The sequence below is a fragment of the Salmo salar genome, chromosome 10, assembly GCF_965601325.2.
Source record: "Salmo salar chromosome 10, fSalSal1, whole genome shotgun sequence".
Lineage (NCBI taxonomy): Eukaryota > Metazoa > Chordata > Actinopteri > Salmoniformes > Salmonidae > Salmo > Salmo salar.
In genome coordinates, this window is record NC_138300.1 from 81,118,549 (window position 1) to 81,140,655 (window position 22,107).

At 44.8% G+C, this 22,107-nt stretch overlaps 2 protein-coding genes across 3 annotated transcripts in view; one reads left to right on the forward strand and one right to left on the reverse strand.

The window, feature by feature from the left end:
- On the forward strand, nt 1-5,849 carry LOC106561005 (fibulin-7). Its single transcript, XM_014124536.3, has 7 exons — nt 1-303; nt 1,328-1,490; nt 1,715-1,885; nt 2,152-2,364; nt 3,790-3,927; nt 4,217-4,352; nt 4,824-5,849. Exons 1-7 carry the CDS (start codon nt 235-237, stop codon nt 5,182-5,184), a joined length of 1,251 nt encoding a protein of 416 aa, XP_013980011.3. The 5' UTR covers nt 1-234; the 3' UTR covers nt 5,185-5,849.
- Nucleotides 5,850-7,099: 1,250 nt separating this feature from the next.
- The window catches only part of LOC106561003 (Golgi apparatus protein 1), a 47,206-nt gene continuing 32,198 nt past the window's right edge, over nt 7,100-22,107 (reverse strand). For both annotated transcript variants that reach the window (XM_045688119.2, XM_045688120.2), the window contains 13 exons: nt 21,883-21,969; nt 21,708-21,770; nt 20,999-21,112; nt 18,882-18,970; nt 18,579-18,789; nt 18,257-18,394; nt 17,687-17,810; nt 17,194-17,336; nt 16,937-17,038; nt 16,718-16,825; nt 16,487-16,607; nt 16,162-16,268; nt 7,100-10,152 (listed from right to left, as the gene is read on the reverse strand). In XM_045688119.2, the coding sequence (XP_045544075.1) occupies nt 9,985-10,152; nt 16,162-16,268; nt 16,487-16,607; nt 16,718-16,825; nt 16,937-17,038; nt 17,194-17,336; nt 17,687-17,810; nt 18,257-18,394; nt 18,579-18,789; nt 18,882-18,970; nt 20,999-21,112; nt 21,708-21,770; nt 21,883-21,969 (1,575 nt within the window). In that variant the 3' untranslated portion in view covers nt 7,100-9,984. The remainder of the gene's footprint in view (nt 10,153-16,161; nt 16,269-16,486; nt 16,608-16,717; nt 16,826-16,936; nt 17,039-17,193; nt 17,337-17,686; nt 17,811-18,256; nt 18,395-18,578; nt 18,790-18,881; nt 18,971-20,998; nt 21,113-21,707; nt 21,771-21,882; nt 21,970-22,107) is intronic.

The window sequence follows — 22,107 nt, forward strand, 5'->3', positions numbered from 1 at the left end:
CTCTCTAAAAAAAGTAGAAGAGAAATGTTTTCTGTGTTTACTGTTCAGATCGCTGTCATGTTTGAATGAGTCTTACTTTTGTGATTGAAAGAGCATTTATTTATATTTGTAGGCTATTATATTTAAACAACTAAAAACTGTAGGCTTTATAAAGGTAACTTATTTTAATTGGTTTATTTTGTTATTGACCAAGAATCCAGGTGAAAGTGTGAAGAGGATTTTTTTCCCCCCACGATGATGAATCAGTTCAGTGTTGTTATGGTGATGTTGGGTTTGCATAATCTCTACATTGCCCGTGGCCAGGTGAGTACAACATGTGTTCTAGCCAACAACTATTGCTCTGGTTTTGTTTCTCTTGACTGATTACTTTTTAATGGAATATTGCTTCGATTTTAAAATTGCCATTTTTTTTCATGTTGCATGAAAATGCTTGCTGCTTTAAAAAAACAAACAATTGTAATACAAAGACATGCACAACTATTGCCCTACTGATACTAAATCCATATAGTGCATTTTTAAATAAGTGATGTTGTATTACCAAAAGTCATTCTGACACCTAGGAGCTGCTGATTGTGCCAATGAAAAAAGACTGACCTCCGGGATCACGTTTGCGCTTTCCTTTTCTCTTATATCAATGCATAGTGCTGCAATTCTAGTCTAACAGTGTTATTGTGTTTGAAAAAGCTATGGAAGTTGAGACAGAGCCACTAGAAAGTGTTCCTGACACATTTGGAGAACTTGGGAGACCGTTTGTGTTTGGTCACGAATTCCTGGCGCACTACATTTTCCACACAGGTGGGACTTCAGTAATCGGAGCAAAACATTTCACAAGGAGCTCTGACACTGAAAACCTCACCTCAGGACTTAACGCCTTTTACTCCTGTTTCAGTAAATACTACGTATACTTTTAAAAATGTTGTGTGCAGTGAGCAGCCACACACTGGTGATACCTCAGTGGGTGTTTTCCACTGAATGGAGCCAAACATGACTGTCTATAGTTTGCACTTGAAATGAAGCACATTTGACATACAGTACCCATTTTCCCCGAGAATGTGCAAGGAAAGCTATTGACATAGTCCTACGGTTTTATAGTAATATGTCTCCTACCACTGATCTGTAATGAATCATTTACTAACCTGGGTAGGTAGGTATCTCTTCTCATGTTGATTTGAATCATTGGATCCCAATTCAGTGTTACTCCACAGTAAACTAATTTCATCTTTCATTCACACACCCAAAACATTTAGGGCCAATTCCCCCCCACAACTGAAATCTTAAAATTGTGGCTGTCTACTGAATGATCTGGTCCTTGCTGTGCCCCCCACAGGACTGCCTGTCGAGGCAGGAGCTGCAGAGCTCTCTGCGCCAGGTGGAGAAGTTGCTGTCAGCCCAGGAGGCCTCCTACCAGCAGAGCCTTCTCTCCCTGAGGAAGAGACTGAGCGCCCTAAAGAACAGCAGTACCGTCAAACACACCACCAAGGCGCACAACGGTGAGAGAGAGAGATACAGTGACTGCTTAGTTTGTCATTAGCACATGAACGTTTTTTCTCTTGTACAATATATACTGTATATACTGTATAGTATTGCACTAGCACTTTGATAGTTACTGGACTTACCATTGCCAATGTCTTGTCTCATGCTTGTCCGTCTGAAAGTGTCATGATTGTCTTACTGTTTGTACTGTGTGTCTCTCTCTCTCTCTCTCCCTGTCCAGCCACCTGTCCTAAGCCTGAGACCCTGGCTTACGGCAGGAGACTGGGGAGGGTGTTTGGTGTGGGGCACGAGGTGCACTTTGTGTGTAAGGCAGGTTATGAGCTGCTGGGGCCCCAGACCAGAGTGTGTCTGGCGTCTCTGAAGTGGAGTGGCCAGCAGCCCACATGCAGGGGTGAGTCAGAGCCCAGAGCCCCCGCCCACTCCTGTCTGTGTCTCTGCTCCCTCCGTGCCTAGAACGATACCATTGTGTTATTCTACTATGATATGGTACGTTATTTATTACTGTAGGTAATATTCAACACCACTGGAGTACTATCTCTTTGTATGAATGGGGAGCCCCTTGTTTTATACTGTACTGTAACATGTGTAGACTTTGTCTCATTGCTCTTACTTACTCTGCTTAGTGGTGTAATATTTATGGTCCTTTTTGTTCCCCAGTCTTAAACACTGGGAGCAACATCCCCGCCGCCCTACCCACGCCGTCCTACTTCTCCTCCTCCCCCTCCCCCTCCACTTCCTCCATCTCCCCATCCTCTGCCCCCCTCTCGGCCTTCGTTCGTCCATCCCGCTGCACGCAGTTCCAGGGCTCCACCCATTGCATCTGTGACGCAGGCTTCACCATAAGCGGCCGCGACAGCGACATCTGCACAGGTCAGTACGGCTGAACCTTACCTACGGCCAAACCGTGGGCTCCTTTAATTCATGTGTTTCACTTTTAAGAATCAATCGGTTCTTAGAGCCAGACAATCTTAGAGCTGTATGTAAGTCATGGGATTTTATATAGGAGTGCAGTCAGTGTACAGTTGTGATTTTGGAAGTGGACCCAATACATCAGAGCTTAAAAAATATGTAGCCTGGAGTTTTTTCTATATATACTGAACAAAAATATAAGCAACAATTTCAGAGTTTCCTGAGTTACAGTTCATATAAATAAATCAGTCAATTGAAATAAATTCATTAGGCCCTAATCTATGGATTTCACATGACTGGGAATACAGATATGCATCTGTTGATTACAGATACCTTAATTAAAAGGTAGGGGCTTGGATCCAAAAAACAGTCAGTGTCTGGTGTGACCACCATTTGCCTCATGCAGCGCGACACATCTCCTTCACATAGAGTTGATCAGGCTGTTTATTGTGGCCTGTGCAATGTTGTCCCACTCCTCTTCAATAGCTGTGTGAAGTTGCTAGATATTGGCGGGAACTGGAACACGCTGTCGTACACGTCAATCCAGAGCATCCCATGCCCAATGGGTGTCTGGTGAGTATGCAGGCCATGGAAGAACTGTGACATTTTCAGTTTCCAGGAATTGTGTGCAGATCCTTGCGACATGTGGCCGTGCATTATCATGCTGAAACATGAGGTGACGGTGGCGGATTAATGGCACGACAATGGGCCTCAGGATCTTGTCACGGTATCACTGTGCATTCAAATTGCTATCGATAAAATGCAATTGTTTTTGTTGTCCATGGCTTATGCCTGCCCATACCATAACCCCACCGCCACCATGGGGCTCTCTGTTCACAACGTTGACATCAGCAAACTGCTCGCCCACACAACGCCATACACGTGGTCTGTGGTTGTGGGGCCGGTTGTACATCCTGCCAAATTCTCTAAAACCACGTTGAAGGTGGCTTTTGGTAGAGAAATTAACATTACATTCTCTGACAACAGCTCTGGTGGACATACCTGCAGTCAGCATGCCAATTGCATGCTCCCTCGAAACTTGAAACATCTGTGGCATTGTGTTGTGTGACAAAACTGCACGAATTAGAGTGGCCTTTTATTGTCCCCAGCACAAGGTGCACCTGTGTAGTGATCATGCTGTTTAATCAGCTTCGTGATATGCCACACCTGTCAGGTGGATGGATGGCTTATCTAGGCAAAGAAGAAATGCTCACCAACAGTGACGTAAACTAATTTGTGCACAACATTTGAGAGAAATACATTTTTTTGTGCGCATGGAACATTTCAAAGATCTTTTATTTCAGCTCATGAAACCAACACTTTACACGCTGTGTTTATATTTTTGTTCACTGCATATCAGTGATATATTGAGGAACTGTGTTTCAGACATGGATGAGTGTCAGCTGTTTCCGCTGGCACAGCCTGGACGACTGTGTATGCACACCTGTATCAACACCCCCGGCAGCTACCACTGTGTGTGCCCTCGTGGCTACAACCTGGCCAGAGACAACCGCAGCTGCAAAGGTCAGGACCACAGACCAGACCATTCCACCAATAAGAGCTACCACAGTACCCTGGCCTTAGCCAGTGGTTGTTACAGGGAGATTGTATTTTGATAACACCTCTGATATTTAGGTCTACTAGTGTCCATGGACTTTGTTGCTTTGTAATTGCAATGGGAACTAATGGTCACTCTGTATTATATGATAAAGTCTTTCTAGTCAAACTGAAGCTTTGGAGATGTGACGTGGGCTCAGTGGGGACCAGACTTGGTTACTTGTGTTTCTTTTCTGCCCCCTCCACCTCTGGATAGATATTGACGAGTGTGAGAGCAGACTTCACAACTGCACCCTGGACAAGGAGTGTGTGAATACGTACGGGGGGTTCCAGTGTGTGCAAGTGGAGTGTCCTCGCATCACAAACGCCACGTACATCAAGACCTCTCCTATGTGAGTAACTGCTGTAACAGAAACACCACTTCTATCCGATCTGGTGTCACTATGCTTCCTGTTTTAACCAAATCATGTTATGGTTTTGCACTGAGACTGAAAGCTACACTGATTCGATGGAGGAGATTCCCTACACTCTCAATCATTTTAAAACAAACATACAATTTAGATGTTTCTGTGGAGAGCGAAAAACATTTTCATTTCATTGTCACCACAGTGCAGCTCCACCCATCATTTGGCTCACATAACCTCATTCACCTAAATTACCCCTTGCACTAGACAATTCTTTTTTTATTGCTCATACAAATAACTACTACAATTAAGACAGATATACAATAGAAAACAACATTATTACAGTGGTTTGAGGAGGTGAGTTTGGATTTATTTCTCAGTTATATTAACTGGGTGAAACAAGAAGAACCATCCTCTTACCCTATCCCTGACCCTCCTCTTCCTCTGTCCCTGTCCCAGGCGGTGTGAGAGGAACCCGTGTGTGGTGGGGGACAAGGCCTGCTCCCAGGCTCCCAACTCCGTATCCTTCCACTTCATGCCCGTGGTCTCCAACATGTCCGCACCAAGGGTGCTCTTCCGGGTGTCTGCGGCCCGTGTGCTGGGTGACACACTGCGCTTCGGCCTGCTGGGGAGTCGCGGCCGCAGCCACTTTAGCATGCAGCGCTCTGGCAGGCAGACGGGCACCCTGCTCCTGGTGAGCCCTGTGCAGGGCCCAGCTACACTGGAGGCAGAGGTAGAGATGAGCGAGCTGGAGAGACAAGCCCTGCTGGGACGCTACCTCACCAAGGTCATCCTTTTCGTCTCCCCCTACGGTTTCTAGAGTGATGGAAAGGGAGAACGGAGGAGGATGAAGAAGGGAGGAGGGGGTGATGAGAGAGCACTGTCAGGTGTGGAAGTGGAGGAGCGAATCGAACCACTGGAAGAGCATTGTGGATAATGGCGAAGGGGAGGCCTCTGTGTAGATGGGTGTGGGTTTTTCCTGTCATTTACAGGAAGTCCTGAACCAGCCATACTGTTAATGTGGATGTGTTTTCTCCCTTTGTCTGTCGGTAGAGGGATCATAGTAATGTAAATAGTGGTTTATAAACAATCCTCAGGCTTTAGGCTGCTCTCTTGTTATCACCTTGGAGAATTTGAGGTATTTGTATGAATAAACCAGACTGGTTCAGTGTGTTTAATTTCCGTGGGGAATACAATGTGTTTCTTTGGGCTATGGAATCTGTAGCTCTAATATCAAAGGTAGACCGCCACATTAGCTGTAATGCATATACATGAGAAATGTATTAAGAATTTCAGTATTTTAGTGGTGTACGTCTATATTTATTGTTTCGTACATGTTTGGTTTTGTGTAAGGTATTTGTGATTGCAGGTCCTCTTCAAACTATATGTACTGTACTTTTTTTCTTAATTTCTGTTGTTACCATTTTGGTTTATTGGATATTCTCTGAATAGTTCATAGAATAAAAATCAACCCATTTACCAATAGAGCATGTAATGCTTCACTGTGCATGTAATCAAACATATTGTATGCCAGGGCAACATGGATGAGACCCTTGTCCCACTCACAAGTCTATTGGGGCTGTGTCTTGGCCAGCTGATCGATGAGCGTTCAATTAAATCGTTCCACCATCTCATCACACTGCAGATGATAGGGGCTGGTCCTGGTTTTCTTAACTCCCAGCAACTGGCAAATGTCTCCATCCACCATCCAAAGAACACTCAAACTACAATATCTAAAAAGTCCTTACAGAGTGTAAACTACCTATCCATCCACCCATGTATGCAGAGGAAGGCAGAGTGGGGTGGTTTTGAACTAGGCTGGAGAAAATGTAACACTCCAGTGTCAGACAGCAAACACAGGATCGGTCCCAGTCTCTGGCCTCCACACTGTTATCATATCCATCCATCTGACCATGACTGGATGCAGCTGGAAATAACTCCAACATGCGTGTACATGTGCACGCACACACACACACACACACACACACACACACACACACACACCATATCCAGAATGTCACAGGTCAGTACTTCAGATGGTCACGAGGCTAGTCTACATGGGGAATAGGACATCATTTATGTCGGTGTACTCTGCCCTTTTTAGAAATGATTTTATTGGGAGCTGTATTATCTAACTGACTACTGGGGCAGGTTGAGGTTGAACACATGAAGGGTTAACCAAATGCAAGCAGACTAGAGCACAAAGCAAAGCAGCATGTTCCCTACAGACATGTAATTCACTAATCATATTTATACATTTTAGTAATTCAGCTGACGCTCTTATTCGAAGCAGCAATGTTTTGGTTACTGGCCCAATAATCCTAACCAGTAGTCCCCCTAGCCACCTCATGGCCTGAGACCCCCTCTGGCATATGGTATGTTTGATTATTCATCTTGAATGTAGTTAGCTACCTTGAATGGCCAAGTCTAGTATAGCCAGGCCCACAGAGTAGACTGGCATGCAGATGGGGGGAAAAAAATGCAGGCATTCTCAATTAGTCTACTGAAGCGGTGATCAATGGGTGTGCTTCAGAATTGTTTATCAAACCTGGCTACTCGTGGCCATAGACTAGAGGATTTGTGTGCTAAGGGGCTGGAATGAACACAGATCCTTCCTTGTTTGGAACCTAATCTGAGTGGGAATGTAGGTTAGTGTAGGGGTTCTTCTGGGAGACTGGCCCCAGCCCTATAGCCCCCCTCCTGTCAGTCCTGTGCCTACAAAACAGTGGACAACATTATAAAAACCGGCAGACTTTATTAACAAATTGTCCAACTTCATCGGTATAGGACAGAACTCAAAACCAGGGAAATGCACTGTTATTCTGTTACATGGCATAATCAGAGATGAAAGCAAAGGACCTCCATACATTTATACACAAGAACATAATAATTACAAAACATTTTTTTCATCATAATCTTAATCATATGTTATAGTCATTGTTATAGTAATTTAATTTTGACTGGATGAAAGCTTTTGACAGACAAAAATAAAACAGTAAGTATTGATAGATTGAACGACTCAACAGAATTCAATGCTGTCTTGGTAGCATAGGAGCGCTGGTAAAAAAGAAAACTGAAAAATTGCAACGAGTTCTCCCAAACTAGGTGTCTTTGTTGGAGTGTTTCCCTTTCCCAAGTCTGGGGTGTGACAGCTTTGAGGGGTGCATGTACACACACCTCTGCTCAGTTTGAAGGGGAGTTAGGAGTAGGCTAGGGGCTTCTAGTATATATATATATATATATATATATATATATATATATATATATATATATATATATATATATATATATATATATATATATATATATATATATATATATATATAAAATAATGTATGTGGGGGATCCCCATCTGGGATTTTCAGAGTAGGCACACATTGACAAATCTACCTTTTGCATGGTTACAGCGGAGGCCATTTAAAATGACATTTATCAATTGTTTTTACAAGCAAGGAGGGAAGCGCTCACAGCTCACACCAATTCAAGAACAAGGCAATGACATAGTAGCAATGAGGGGAAAATGCTAAAGACTAATTTACATGGCATGACAGTTTGTTTTGAGAAAGCGATTGTTGAATCGTCGTGAGAACGCGTTTCAACTCCTCCTTCAGAGGGCTTTCCTCTGTTTGGATTGGTTAAAGTTTAGATCCCACCTGAACAAGTACTTTAGAGTTCAGTAACTAAAACCGAGCCAAGATGCTCCTGGAGGGACAACATCCAGCCCCTCCCCCAAACTCGTCCCCGCCACCACTACCACCCGCTTCCCTTAACCTAGCCTCAGCTACCAGGCTTCGCTCAAAGGTAAGGTGAAAGGCTGTGGCTACTCTTAACCTGGTCTAACAACAGGGTACTTCACAGGCAATGAAGAAAAAGGCAACAAGAGAACAATCAAATCAAAAAAGGACTCACCAACTTTGACCATTAGTAAACAAATAAATAAGGCTATGACCAAACAATATCTCTATATATATATGGGTATTGGTATATATATATATATATATATATATAAGAATAACAGAAAAATGTGCAACGGTTCCAGTTCCTTTCAAACAAAATCTTCACATCTCTATAAGCGTTAATCTGTATTGTATATCTATTTTTTTTTTTTTTTTTTTCATTGTTCTTGGCCCTTTGTACCACCAACCATTCTTCAATACCAATACCCATGGTTTAAACCTGCTACCCTACAGGTTTCACTACTTGAAAACTAGATGAGACACTTGTTAGAAGACAGTTTTCAAAAGGAGACTTATCTTTCCGCACCATCCGTCAGTGTTGTGTCCACTCAAGACAAATTAGACCCAGCTCTCTGTCAAATGTTCACTGTTAACGGAGTACCTTGAGAGAAATGTGTGTGAATGCCAGTCTGTTTGATGTAAACCGTTTCTCTACCATACCATCCATTAAGTTAGCGTCATGCAAACCCTACCACAGGCCAAGCATGGAGTGACTGGAGTACCGTTTCAGACTGTACTATCTCAGCAGGCATCCTTGCCACTGGAGCCATCTATGATACACTGCCAGGTCTATCAGCATAATCACGAATAGAGTAATCAATATAATTATCATCAGCTTTAAGGAGTGTAAGACTGACATAATATACTGTAGGCTAAAGGACTCCTCTCCCATGAGGCTCAGTCAGTGGAGGACAGTTCAACGCCACACCTGGCAGTCCCATGGCAAATCAGTGAATCTAATACCCATCGGCAACCTGAAGTCAGTCAACCACCTCGTCCTCTCAGAAGAACAATAATATAATAGAAAAACAGCGTTAATACTCCTCTTTCACAACTGTCAGACACACACACACACACACACACACACACACACACACACACACACACACACACACACACACACACACACACACAGTATCAGTACTGAAATCATTGAAAGCCTCTCAGGCAGGCCATAAGTAAGGAGAGGTTCTTTCTCACATAATAACTCTTCATGCTTACTGAGAACCCACCTCCCCTTCTGACCCACCAACCCCCCACAAATGCAACATTTCTTAAAAGAAAAAGAAATATTGCATCTAAATGATGCGGAAAAAAACCCAAAACACTGCAAAAGAAACCAAAAGCAGAATCCAAATCAATAAATAATGCTTATGGCCTAGCAGGCTGGCCTAGCCCGGCGGTACAGGTCTGTTAGCGTTAGCTGGTTAGCAGTGGAGCGATAGAGGACTAAGAGGTGGCGGCATCGTCCTTCTAGACGTCTCCTGTAGAACATAACGTGAAGACTTGGCTTTCATCAGTCAGACACTAGAGTGGGGTTGGAGGGGTTATGTGTCGGTCTCACAGTTGGGGCATGTGGGCTCTCACACCAGTGAAACTGGGAGACCAACCACCATAGGGGAGTTTGGGTAATGTAGGCCAGGCCCCAAAGTGGCCCTCCGACGACATAGCGATGATGACAGGGAAGCTTGAATGGCTCCCCCATAGAGCCCAGTCTCAGGGAGTGACGTGGAGGAGGCTTGGGGGGTAAAAGAGGGGGAGAGAAAGTAGGGGAAGATGGTTTGTACATGGAGTCAGGCTGAGGTGGGGGCAGTTGGGGCTATGCTGAGGGAGGACCCTGTCCAGGTTTTTTTTGCTGTTAGGGCCCTCTGAGGCCCCCCTCTCTACCTGTTCTTCTGCTCCTGCATTACTCGCTTGGTGATGCGGCCACACAGCAGGCCGAACAGGAAGAGAACGCACACGCCCAGGCAAATCATAGCCAGGATGTAGTTCTTGGAGGGTGAGGTCATCACCTGCATGGCCAGGTCTGAGAATCCTTCGGCCGGGGCCATCTGGGAGGGACAGAGGGGAGCAGGTGTGGGTGTCAATCAAATTATGGAAAAAGTAGAGGTTTCAGTGTGAAATTGTGCGAGTTCAATGCTAGACCATAGGAGGGTAAGCATCCACTGTTGTGTTGCACGGTATACCAGTACCGAAGTAATATCCCTGTAACAAAACCTCATTATACCAACATTTTTTAATACCGTAGTACTGTTTCATATGATACTAAAGACTTTTTCAGCCCTACCGATCTAAAGAACCTGCTGGCACCTGTTATAAAATGTGTATAAAGTCAGTTCTGTTAAAAATGTTTGTTGAATTTCAGCAACAGCCACTAGTCTCCGATATGCACACCTCTAATAACATCCCCTTTACTTTCATGCGCAAATCACAGCCCACACCAGCCCTCACTCACGTGCTTCTCTCAGCATCCCTTACCAGCCCTCACTCACCTGCTTCTCTCTGCATTCCCTACCAGCCCTCACTCACGTGCTTCTCTCAGCATCCCCTACCAGCCCTCACTCACCTGCTTCTCTCAGCATCCCCTACTAGCCCTCACTCACCTGCTTCTCTCTGCATTCCCTACCAGCCCTCACTCACGTGCTTCTCTCAGCATCCCCTACCAGCCCTCACTCACCTGCTTCTCTCAGCATCCCCTACCAGCCCCCACTCACCTGCTACTCTCTGCATCCCCTACCAGCCCACACTCACCTGCTTCTCTCTGCATCCCCTACCAGCATCCCCTACCAGCCCACACTCACCTGCTTCTCTCTGCATCCCCTACCAGCATCCCCTACCAGCCCTCACTCACGTGCTTCTACCAGCATCCCCTACCAGCCCTCACTCACCTGCTTCTCTCAGCATCCCCTACCAGCCCTCACTCACCTGCTTCTCTCAGCATCCCCTACCAGCCCTCACTCACCTGCTTCTCTCAGCATCCCCTACCAGCCCTCACTCACATGCTTCTCTCAGCATCCCCTACCAGCCCTCACTCACCTGCTTCTCTCAGCCTGCTCTTCAAGCTCATCTATTCCTCCATCAGTTTTGTTAAACATCATTTAGCCGTGATGGTGAGCAGGGATGCAGACCCAGACCCTGATGACTCTTCTGTTAGATTTGTACATGTGTTACATTGGAGCAGCGCGCAAAGCGAACAATGTGGATACATGGTTATTTCATCGCCTGTTATAACCAAGAGCACAGACTAGTCTGTGAGCAGAGCGAAGTCGGAGCAGAACGCGCCTAATTTCACTGGAGCACGCAGCGAGATTCCCAAAAGGCTGGAGTGTCGGCCTTTTCCAATTTCACTCCAGTGGAACTCACTTCAGGAGCTCAGGGCATGCCCGGCCCAGCATGCATTTGTAGTCTACTTGTGTGCTGCAATAGCCCGTTGCTTTAGCTACTGTCATGGAGTTTGCTAAATATTTTCATAAAGAAACTGATAGACCACACAGGTGCTAAATCAAGGTGACTTACAAAGATGAGGACCAAGGGCAAACGAGGGAGTGTGGTGATGCAGTGTCCACAACTAAAGAATCATTGTGGAATCTGAAAAGACATGTATCCCGAAATCATGATGGTGTACTTACTACGTGCACATGCTAAAAGGAAGGAACGAGGTGGGTAGATAACTAAGTGTGTCATTGCCTAAAAACCTTTGGGCCTACCTACAGAAAAAAAATAAAACAACTCTGCATCTCTGCCCAGCCTGGCAAGAGTGGCCGTCCCCAGTGGCTCTGCCAGTAAGGAGAGGATATTCTCTGCTGCTGGCCGGCTCTCCATGCACCATCGCATGAGCCTGAAGCCAACGAAATGTTGTTTAAATGCTGAGCGCTTTATGTCCCTACCAGCCTATTGGGTCGCACTCACAAATGCATTGCTTTGTAGGCTACAGCCTTGAAATAATATAGCCTAAATAATACATTTTTGTTCCTTCTTTGTCTCCCTGTCTGGCTCCTGACCTATTTAGAGAGTTATATGCTGTTTAATATGACATGTAACCTATCTGAAATGATATTTGCTTCTTACATTCACCTTTTCATGTTTATTCAAATACTTTTAATTCAAGTCCATATGGTTTGGTTTCAATACTTCAAAACCAAAAGGTAGGTCCAGGTAGTCACAAAAATAGATGGGTGTTAGTTACATTTCCAACCGCTCAACTCTGCTCACATGCTCTAGTCTGCAGCTTTACAGCAGAGGAAACGTCTCGTCTCTAGTCTGCAGCAGAGGAGACATCTCGTCTCTAGTCTGCAGCTTTACAGCAGAGGAGACATCTCGTCTCTAGTCTGCAGCTTTACAGCAGAGGAAACGTCTCGTCTCTAGTCTGCAGCTTTACAGCAGAGGAGACATCTCGTCTCTAGTCTGCAGCTTTACAGCAGAGGAGACGTCTCGTCTCTAGTCTGCAGCTTTACAGCAGAGGAAACGTCTCGTCTCTAGTCTGCAGCTTTACAGCAGAGGAAACGTCTCGTCTCTAGTCAAACGGTTAAAAAAACTATGATCCCTATTACCAGAGGTGCCTTTTTCCTTTCTATCTGGATTCGGGCGCATTTTATATAAATTTCATAAACCATGTCACGGGGCCGTTTTTAAACTAATCCTGGGTCGCTAATTATTGGTGTTGTTCAGTTGTTACCTAGATAGCTAAGAACCTGGTACATTGACAGTAGGTTTAGGCACATTTGACTGGCACAGGAAGAAAGGAAAATGGTCTGATACTCATTTTACATTTACCTTTTAGTCATTTAGCAGACGCTCTTATCCAGAGCGACATGCATATATATTTTTTTGGGACTGGCCCCCCGTGGGAATCGAACCCACAACCCTGGCGTTGCACACACCATGCTGGCGTTGCAAACACCATGCTCTACCAACTGAGCCACAGGGAAGGCCTGTGGCTCAGTGAGATGTGCTTGAAAAGGTAGGATTCATATAGGCCTAATGTAAAAATCTATTTCTGGTGCTACTTATATTCAGTTTGTGTGTGTGTTTATGAGAGTCAGGGAGACAGAGAGAGTGTGTGAGGAAGGGAGTGTGTGTGTCTCCGTTAACTGAAGAGTAAAGGTTTCATGCAGTGTTTTCCCCTTACTGACACAATGACATGCAGATCATTATGCATGTTTATCACAGGTTGGTGGCACCTTAACTGGGGAGAACGGGCTCGTGGTCATGGCTGGAGCGGAATCAGTGCAATGCTATCGAAGACATGGTTTCTATGTGTTTGATGCCATTCCATTTGCGCCATTCTAGCCATCATTGAGTCGTCCTCCATTCAGCAGCCTCCACTGATGTACAGTTGAAGTTGGGAGTTTACATACACCTTAGCCAAATACATTTAAACTCAGTTTTTCGCAATTCCTGACATTTAATCCCAGTAAAAATTCCCTGTCTTAGGTCAGTTAGGATCACCACTTTATTTTAAGAATGTGAGATATCAGAATAATAGTAGAGAGAATTATTTATTTTAGCTTATATTTCTTTCATCACATTCCCAGTGGGTCAGAAGTTTACATACACTCAATTAGTATTTGGTAGCATTGCCCTTAAATTATTTGATTTGGGCTTTCCCTGTACCTCAGTTGGTAGAGCATGGTGTTTGCAACGCCAGGGTTGTGGGTTCGATTCCCACGAGGGGCCAGCACAGAAAAAAATGTATGAAATTGTATGAAATGTATGCGTTCACTACTGTAAGTCGCTCTGGATAAGAGCGTCTGCTAAATGACTAAAATGTAAATGTAAAAAATGGGTCAACTGTTTGGGTAGCCATCCACAAGCTCCCCACAATAAGTTGGGTGAAGGGGATATTCTGTAATGATGTCAGTGATCACTGTGCGATTGCTTGTGTTAGAAATACAAAAAATGACCAAAGCCAAACCCCGTTATATTTTTCAAAGACATTTTAGACAGTTTGATGAGCAAGCTTTCTTACATGATCTGTACCATAATATTGACTGAGTACATCTGATTCCTGATGTTGACACTGCCTGGGACTATTTTTATATGAAATTTGTGTCCATTTGTGATAAGCATGCCCCTGTGAAGAAATTTAGAATCAGACAATACCTGGTTTTCAGATAACTTGGCAGAATTAATTAGAAAGAGAAATTTAAACAGTTGAAGTCGGAAGTTTACATACACCTTAGCCAAATACATTTAAACCCAGTTTCACAATTCCTGACATTTAATCCAAGCAAAAATTCCCTGTCTTAGGTCAGTTAGGACCACCACAAATGTCAGAATAATAGTAGAGAGAATTATTTATTTCAGCTTTTATTTCTTTCATCACATTCCCAGTGGGTCAGAAGTTCACATGCTACCAAATACTAATTTGAGTGTATTGCCTTTAAATTGTTTCACTTGGGTTAAACGTGTCGGGTAGCCTTACACAAGCTTCCCACAATAAGTTGGGTGAATTTTGGCCCATTCCTCCTGACAGAGCTGGTGTAACCGAGTCAGATTGTAGGCCACCTTGCTTGCACACACACTTTTTCAGTTCTGCCCACAAATTTTCCAATAGGATTGAGGTCAGGGCTTTGTGATGGCCACTCCAATACCTTGACTTTTTTGCCCTTAAGCCATTTCACCACAACTTTGGAAGTATGCTTGGGGTCATTGTCCATTTGGAAGACCCATTTGCGACCAAGTTTTAACTTCCTGACTGATGTCTTGAGATGTTGCTTCAATATATCCACATAATTTTCCACCCTCATGATACCATCTATTATGTGAAGTGCACCAATCCCTCCTGCAGCAAAGCACCCCACAACATGATGCTGCCACCCCCGTGCTTCACGGTTGGGATGGTGTTCTTCAGCCTGCAAGCCTCCCCCTTTTTCCTCCAAACATAACGATGGTCATTATGGCCAAACAGTTCTATTTTTGTTGTTTCATCAACCAACATTTCTCCAAAAAGTATTATCTTTGTCCCCATGTGCAGTTGCAAACCGTAGTCTGGCTTTTTTATGGTGGTTTTGGAGCAGTGTCTTCCTCCTTGCTGAGCGGCCTTTCAGGTTATATCGATATTGGACTCGGTTTACTGTGGATATTGATACTTTTGTACCCGTTTCCTCCAGCATCTTCACAAGGTCCTTTGCTGTTGTTCTGGGATTGATTTGCACTTTTCGCACCAAAGTACGTTCATCTCTAGGAGACAGAACACGTCTCCTTCCTGAGCGGTATGATGGCTGCGTGGTCCCATGGTGTTTATACTTGCGTACTATTGTTTGTACAGATGAATGTGGTACCGTCAGGCGTTTGGAAATTGCTCCCAAGGATGAACCAGACTTGGAGGTCCACAATTTATTTTCCTGAGGTCTTGGCTGATTTCTTTTGATTTTCCCATGATGTCAAGCAAAGGTACACAGGTACACCTCCAATTGACTCAAATGATGTCAATTAGCCTATCAGAAGATTCTAAAACCATGACATAATTTTCAGGATTTTTACAAGCTGTTTAAAGGTACAGTCAACTTAGTGCATGTAAACTTCTGACCCATTGGAATTGTGATACAGTGAATTATAAGTGAAATAGTCTGTCTGTAAACAATTGTTGGAAAAATTACTTGTGTGATGCACAAAGTAGATGTCCTAACTGACTTGCCAAAACTATAGTTTGTTAACAAGAAATGGAGTGGTTGAAAAACAAGTTTTAATGACTCCCACCTATGTGTATGTAAAGTTACGACTTCAACTGTATATTCCTTCCTGCCATTCCTCCGGCCAAATCTCAGGTAGGCCTTTGCAAATATGAGGAAATCTGCCATTATATATGCAGTCTTCCATTCTTTACATTCATTGAGTAGGAGTGTGAATTTCAGTGACAGGTTTTTGAAGAATGTTTTGAAAACGTGAACGAGCGTCCGGGGGGGGACGGGGAGAACAGATGTAAGTGCCTTAAAAAGCATGATGGTAATGTCTGACAGGTTCTCACTTGTTTTGAAGGGAATCGGGTGTGAGTGCTTAGTCAAGCTAGTGACGTGTTGCTGGTGGGTGGGGTGTGTGTGTGTGTGTGACTTGTTCACCTTGGCAGCGTAGCTCCACATGTCGATGCGGTCCTGCAGTCTCTTCTTACACTCTGGCTGCAGACGCACCCTCTTGTCTTGCAGAGCCTCCATCAGACAGGACATCTCTGAGGAAGAACCAACGCACACTGTCAGGTAATCAATCTTCATTGGTTGTGTACACATATTTTGCTGATGTTATCGCAGGTGCAGCGAAATGCTCCTGTTTCTAGCTCCAACAGTGTTGTAAGGCCACTCAACACAAAGCAAAAAGGGCCAAAGCGGTAAGAGATGTGTGTACGAGGGACAGAGGTGTGTATACAAATTGACCGTGTGCGTTACTCACGGCGTCCTCGTCCTGGTGGGATGGCAGCACAGTGATGTTTGATGTCCAGAGCACAGGCTGTGTGGAGGACAGGGTCCACAAAGATGTCTGCTTTACTCTCCTTCAGTATGTTCAACACCTCCTGCAGAGAAAAACAGAGAAAGGCGTGAAGAAGAGGGATTATGTGAGACTCTTGACTCCCAGAAAGCGGAACATTGTTACATTCGAGGTGAGGAGATGAGAGCCACCCACCTTCTTGCAGCCCTCCACTTTGATCTTGAGCAGGTTGACTTTGAGACACTCCTCAACTTGACCCGTCTGTTCCTGGGCCGCAGCCTCCTCTGGACACAGCAGAGAGATCTGACACACAGACGCGTGTTAACTCAGTGACTTCCCCAATGTGAAAAAAAACCTTAATAACGTGCGTAAACAGCAGAAATAGTCTTGCGCAGGACCGGGCGGCCTACTCACCTCGTCAGTGCAGTGCAGCTGCAGCTGAGGGTCCAGTCTGTAGTCCAGAGCTGACTCCTGCAGGATAACCCTGATCTGATCCTCACAGTCAGGAGACAGACGCTGTGGACAACATTACGCGTTTAGTACACACACCCAAACAGACAGACATAAAAAATAAATTAAAAAAGGCCTCAACACGGTAGTAACAACCCCCCCCCCCCAAAAAAAAAGGTGAACGAAATAAAAAGAACCAGTAACTCATTCTGCATTCTGACCTGGTCGGCGTATTTGAGTTTGAGGCAGGAGACGACCTGTCCCTCTAGCTCGCTGTCCCCTGTAGCCTTGTTCAGGATGCTCTGGCAGAACTTCGGGATGTCAGCCTTACACGACTTCCTCAGCACCGGGTTCAACCTGTAGTCTGGACAGGACACACGGGAGAGGAGACAGGGTGAGAACAGATGGGACATAGAAGTAATGCTACAGAGGTGCTGTGTTTGCATGCTGGAAGCCATAATCTCTGCTCATATTGTGAGCAGTGGAGACCGGTAGGAGGAGCTAGAGGAGGACGGGCTAATTGTAATGGCTAGAATGGCAGAAATGGAACGGAGTCAAATATGTGGTTTCCATATGTTTGATACTGTTCCATTAATTCCATTCCAGCCATTAGAATGAGTCCGTCGTCCTATTGCTTGTCCCACCAGCCTCCTCTGATTGTGAGCTATAGTGTGTGTGTGTGTCTGTGTGTGTGTCTGTGTGTTCAGTATCTACCCGTGTTCTGTGTGATCTGTCTCTTGGTGATCATCTGTTTACACTTGGGGTCCATCAGCTCGCTGTTCTTGTTCTGCTTCAGGCACTGCAGCATATTCTTGGCATCAGCCTCAGTACAGAACCGCTGGTAGAGACAGACAGAGACAACACTATGAAACTCAGAACCCTGATGAAGGCAGCCTAGCTGTCGAAACGCTGGTTGTTATTATAAATGACATTGATTGCACGGGAGCCACAGACCATGCAGCTTTTCTCTTGTAAGAGTCCCGGACTATAAAAACACTGGAAGAGAATACGCATGGGAGAGACCAACAGGCACCACAAGCCACAGTCATCCTGTCTGTCTGACAGTTTTACTAACTGCCAGGAACCTCTTCTTCAGAAAATTATAATTATACAAAATACACTCAAATTTAATTTCAGACGCAATGCAATCAGCAATCATGGTTTTATTGAGGCGCCTTCGAGCATAACTACATTGTTGAAGACTTCCTTACATTCCTTGCATTTGCCTTGTGTTTGGACCTGTGTCCTTGTGTGCTAAAACGACGCCGTGAAAAAAGTACATACCCGGATCATCGGCTTGCAGACCCTCATGAGTTGGTAGTCGAGCTCTGAGTCCATCATCTCTACCTCCTGCAGCTTAAACACCTTGTGGTGACAGCGTTGGGTCAGCTGCTTCTTGTTCTCCTTCAGACACTCGATCACCTATTACAGAGAGAGGGCACTCGTCTTCATCGTCATAGTCATCCTCGTCAATCATTCTCGTGTAGAAATATTACCGTTGCTAAACGCTTTTGTCTAGGGCACGACTGACAAGCGAGGTTGTCGTCAGGCTGATGGGAATCAGATGGAGAGGAATGTGTTTAGAACACTCATTAATAATACTGACCTGTGCGTTTCCAAAGGCCACGTTCTGGCACAGCCTCCCGATGTCCTGCTTACAGGAGTCGTAGAGCTCAGGCTCCAGACGGATATCCTCAGACATCTCCAGCTCCTCCACCCTCAGCTGCTTACGACACTTGACAGACACGCGCTGCTCTTTCATGTCCTGCAGAGTGTCGTTCCTCACCGTGGTGCTCAGACAGAGCACTACGTCCACCCTGGAGGGAATGAGAGAGGGGAGCGAAAGAGAGAACGTTTTGTTTGACAGTTTGTTCAACTATTTCCGGGTTCTCACTCAGGCAGCACTCACTTCTTCTTGATGTTGGGGCAGAGTTTGAGCACGTCCTCTTTGCAGGCCATCTTAAACTTGTAGGAGAAACGGAAGTCCTTAATCTGGACCTGGGAGGGAAGAGAAGGGACGAGCAAAAGGAGAAGGAACGAGCAGAGAAATGGGAGTGAAGCGACGGTCAAGGGCATGGGTTCAATTCTCACAGGGATTACACACATACTTATGTTGTTTCAGATCAGGAGTCCTATTTGACTTGGCCATGCCTCCTTGCCCGTCCAACAATTCCTCATCTACCACCCCTTCTAAACGCGAGTAGCCCCGATGCTCCTACCTCTTTTTCCCCTGCCACGCTACAAAGTTTCTCCCTGCAGGCGGTCACTGAGTCCGAGTTGCTGAAGGAGCTCCTTAAACTTGACTGCCAAAAAACATCTGGGTCAGATGGTTTAGACCCATTCTTCTTTAAAGGTTGCTAGAATCGCCAAGCCCATCTCTCCTCTCTGGGGAGGTTCCCATTCCTTGGAAGGCCGCCACAGTGCATTCTTTATTTAAAGGAGGAGATCAAGCGGATCCTAACTGTTATAGGTCTATTTCTATTTTACCCCGTTTATCAAAAGTGTTGGAAAACTTGTCAATAATCAATTGACTGGCTTTCTTGATGTCTATAGTATTCTCTCTGGTATGCAATCTGGTTTACGCCCAGGTTATGGATGTGTCACTGCAACCTTAAAGGTGCTAATTGATGTCACCATTGATTCTAAGCAATGTTGTGCTGCTATTTTTATTGACTTGGCCAAAGCTTTTGATACGGTAGACCATTCCATTCTTGTGGGTCGGCTAAGGAGTATTGGTCTCTCTCTCAAAGAGTGCAGTGTATAAAGTCAGTACATCTGCTGTCTCAGCCACAGCCTGTCACCTAGTGAGTGGCCCACGCTCTTCTCAATTTACATCAACAACATAGCTCGGGCAGTAGGAAGCTCTCTTATCCATTTATATGCAGATGATAGTCTTATACTCAGCTGGCCCCTCCCCGGATTTTGTGTTAAACGCTCTACAACAAAGCTTTCTTAGTGTCCAACAAGCTTTCTCTGTCCTTACCCTTGTTCTGAACACCTCCAAAACAAAGGTCATGTGGTTTGGTAAGAAGAATGCCCCTCTCCCCACAGGTGTTATTACTACCTCTGAGGGTTTAGAGCTTGAGGTAGTCACCTCATACAAGTACTTGGGAGTATGGCTAGACGGTGCACTGTTCTTCTCTCAGCACATCTCAAAACTGCAGAATAAGGTTAAATAAATCTTGGTTTCCTCTATCGTAATCACTCCTCTTCCACCCCAGCTGCCAAACTAACCCTGATTCAGATGACCATCCTACCCATGCTAGACTACGGGTCCTTAATTTATAGATCGGTAGGTAAGGGTGCTTTCAAGCGGCTAGAGGTTTTTTTACCATTCGGCCATCAGATTTGCCACCAATGCTACACATCACTGCACTCTATACTCCTCTGTAAACGTGTCATCTCTGTATACCAGTCACAAGACCACTGGTTAATGCTTATTTATAAAACCCTCTTAGGCCTCACTCCCCCCTATCTGAGATATCTACTGCAACCCTCACCCTTCACATACAACACCCTTCCTGCTAGTCACATTCTGTTAAAAGGTCCCCAAAGCACATACATCCCAGGGTCACTTTTCTTTTCAGTTCGCTGCAGCTAGCGACTGGAACGAGCTGCAACAAACACTCAAACTGGCCTGTTTTAGTCTGTCCTGTCTCTCCTCATTCAGACTCAATTATGAACACTCTTACTGACAGTTTTGGCTGTTTCGCGTGATGCATTGTTGTCTCTACCTTCTTGCCCTTTATGCTGTTGTCTGTGCCAAATAAGATTTGTACCATGTTTTGTGCTGATACCATGTTGTGCTGTTGTTGTCGTCTTAGGTCTCTTGTCGTGATGTGTGTTTTATCCTATATTTTTAATCCCAGCCCCCGTCCCCGCAGGAGGCCTTTTGGTAGGCCGTCATTGTAAATAAGAATTTGTTCTTAACTGACTTGCCTAGCTAAATAAAGGTTAAATAAAATAAAGACAAATAAAATACACCAGTGTTGGGAGTATATTTGGAGTTGGGCCACAGAGACTCACCAGCTGGAAGTGTGTGACGCCCACGGCACACTTGTCGTTCATCTCCTTCTGGTGTTTGTTCTGCACCAGACACTCCATCAGATCCCCCGTGTCGATCTGGTTATCTGCCACCTCCTGGGAGAGAGTAAGAAAAATAGAAAGTGGTCAGGAGCCAAAGACCATAAGGAAAAAAGTTTGAGTACTGTTAGAGTCAGAATACAAAGCCATTGAAATACAGTATGTCTCTTGTCCTTATAAGAATCAGTGAAATCAGTTAAAGGTGCACTATGTAGAAATCGTTCTGCCATTTCCTGGTTACTAAAATTCTAATAGTTCACCTAGTGTCAGTTTATGTGACAAAACACACAAGTATAGTATAGAGAATCATTGTACCATCTAAACTGCTGTGAAATATATTTTCCATAACCAGAAATATTGTATTTTCAGCTGTTTGAAGCTGGTGTACAACAGAAAGAACAAAAACTAAACTTAAAACGGGAAGCAGCGCACATAGAACAGATCTACCGCTTCTTTGACTTGCTTTCAACGAGAACAACAGATCTATAACTCACATTTCTTTTTTAATTATGGATCATTTGAAATTCTAGACTCTTGGCAGGATAGATATCCCTGTCATTGGTAGTGGAATTGAAGGGGGGGGGCGGGGGGGGGTTGCTGGTATGAATAGCCCTGTGAGAGAGCTCATCGTTGGGGTAGAGGTAGGACTCACGTGACAGTAGGACTGGATGACTGGCTCACAGGCTCGCATCAGCAGGGTCTCAATCTGAATGTCCTGGTGGGAGGAGAGAAGAACATCCTTTTACCATGTGACCAACCATAGTTTACCACAGCCAGTTCCTCACACAGAGCAGTCAGTAAATGTGTCCCTGGTACTCCTTTCTTACCTCAGACTCCAGTTCAGTCAGGTTGCCCACCACATCTTTGCACTCTGACACCAGGTCTTCTAGGTGGTCCTGTAGACAGTCCAGCTCCTGGAACACCCAAAAATACCACATCAGACTTCAATACAGAAAACATACACCTTGGTTGTGCAATTATTACTGTGCCCCTGATCTAAGCCCAACATGGTTGACCACATGTTATAGTTAACGAGTACAAAGCATTCTAAA

Bases quoted from the DNA above. Each gene is read 5' to 3' on its own strand.
- LOC106561005 (XM_014124536.3), top strand. From the start codon at position 235: ATGATGAATCAGTTCAGTGTTGTTATGGTGATGTTGGGTTTGCATAAT. The intron at 304-1,327 runs GTGAGTACAACA...TGCCCCCCACAG, and splicing joins TCTACATTGCCCGTGGCCAG to GACTGCCTGTCGAGGCAGGA. The intron at 1,886-2,151 runs GTGAGTCAGAGC...TTTGTTCCCCAG, and splicing joins CCAGCAGCCCACATGCAGGG to TCTTAAACACTGGGAGCAAC.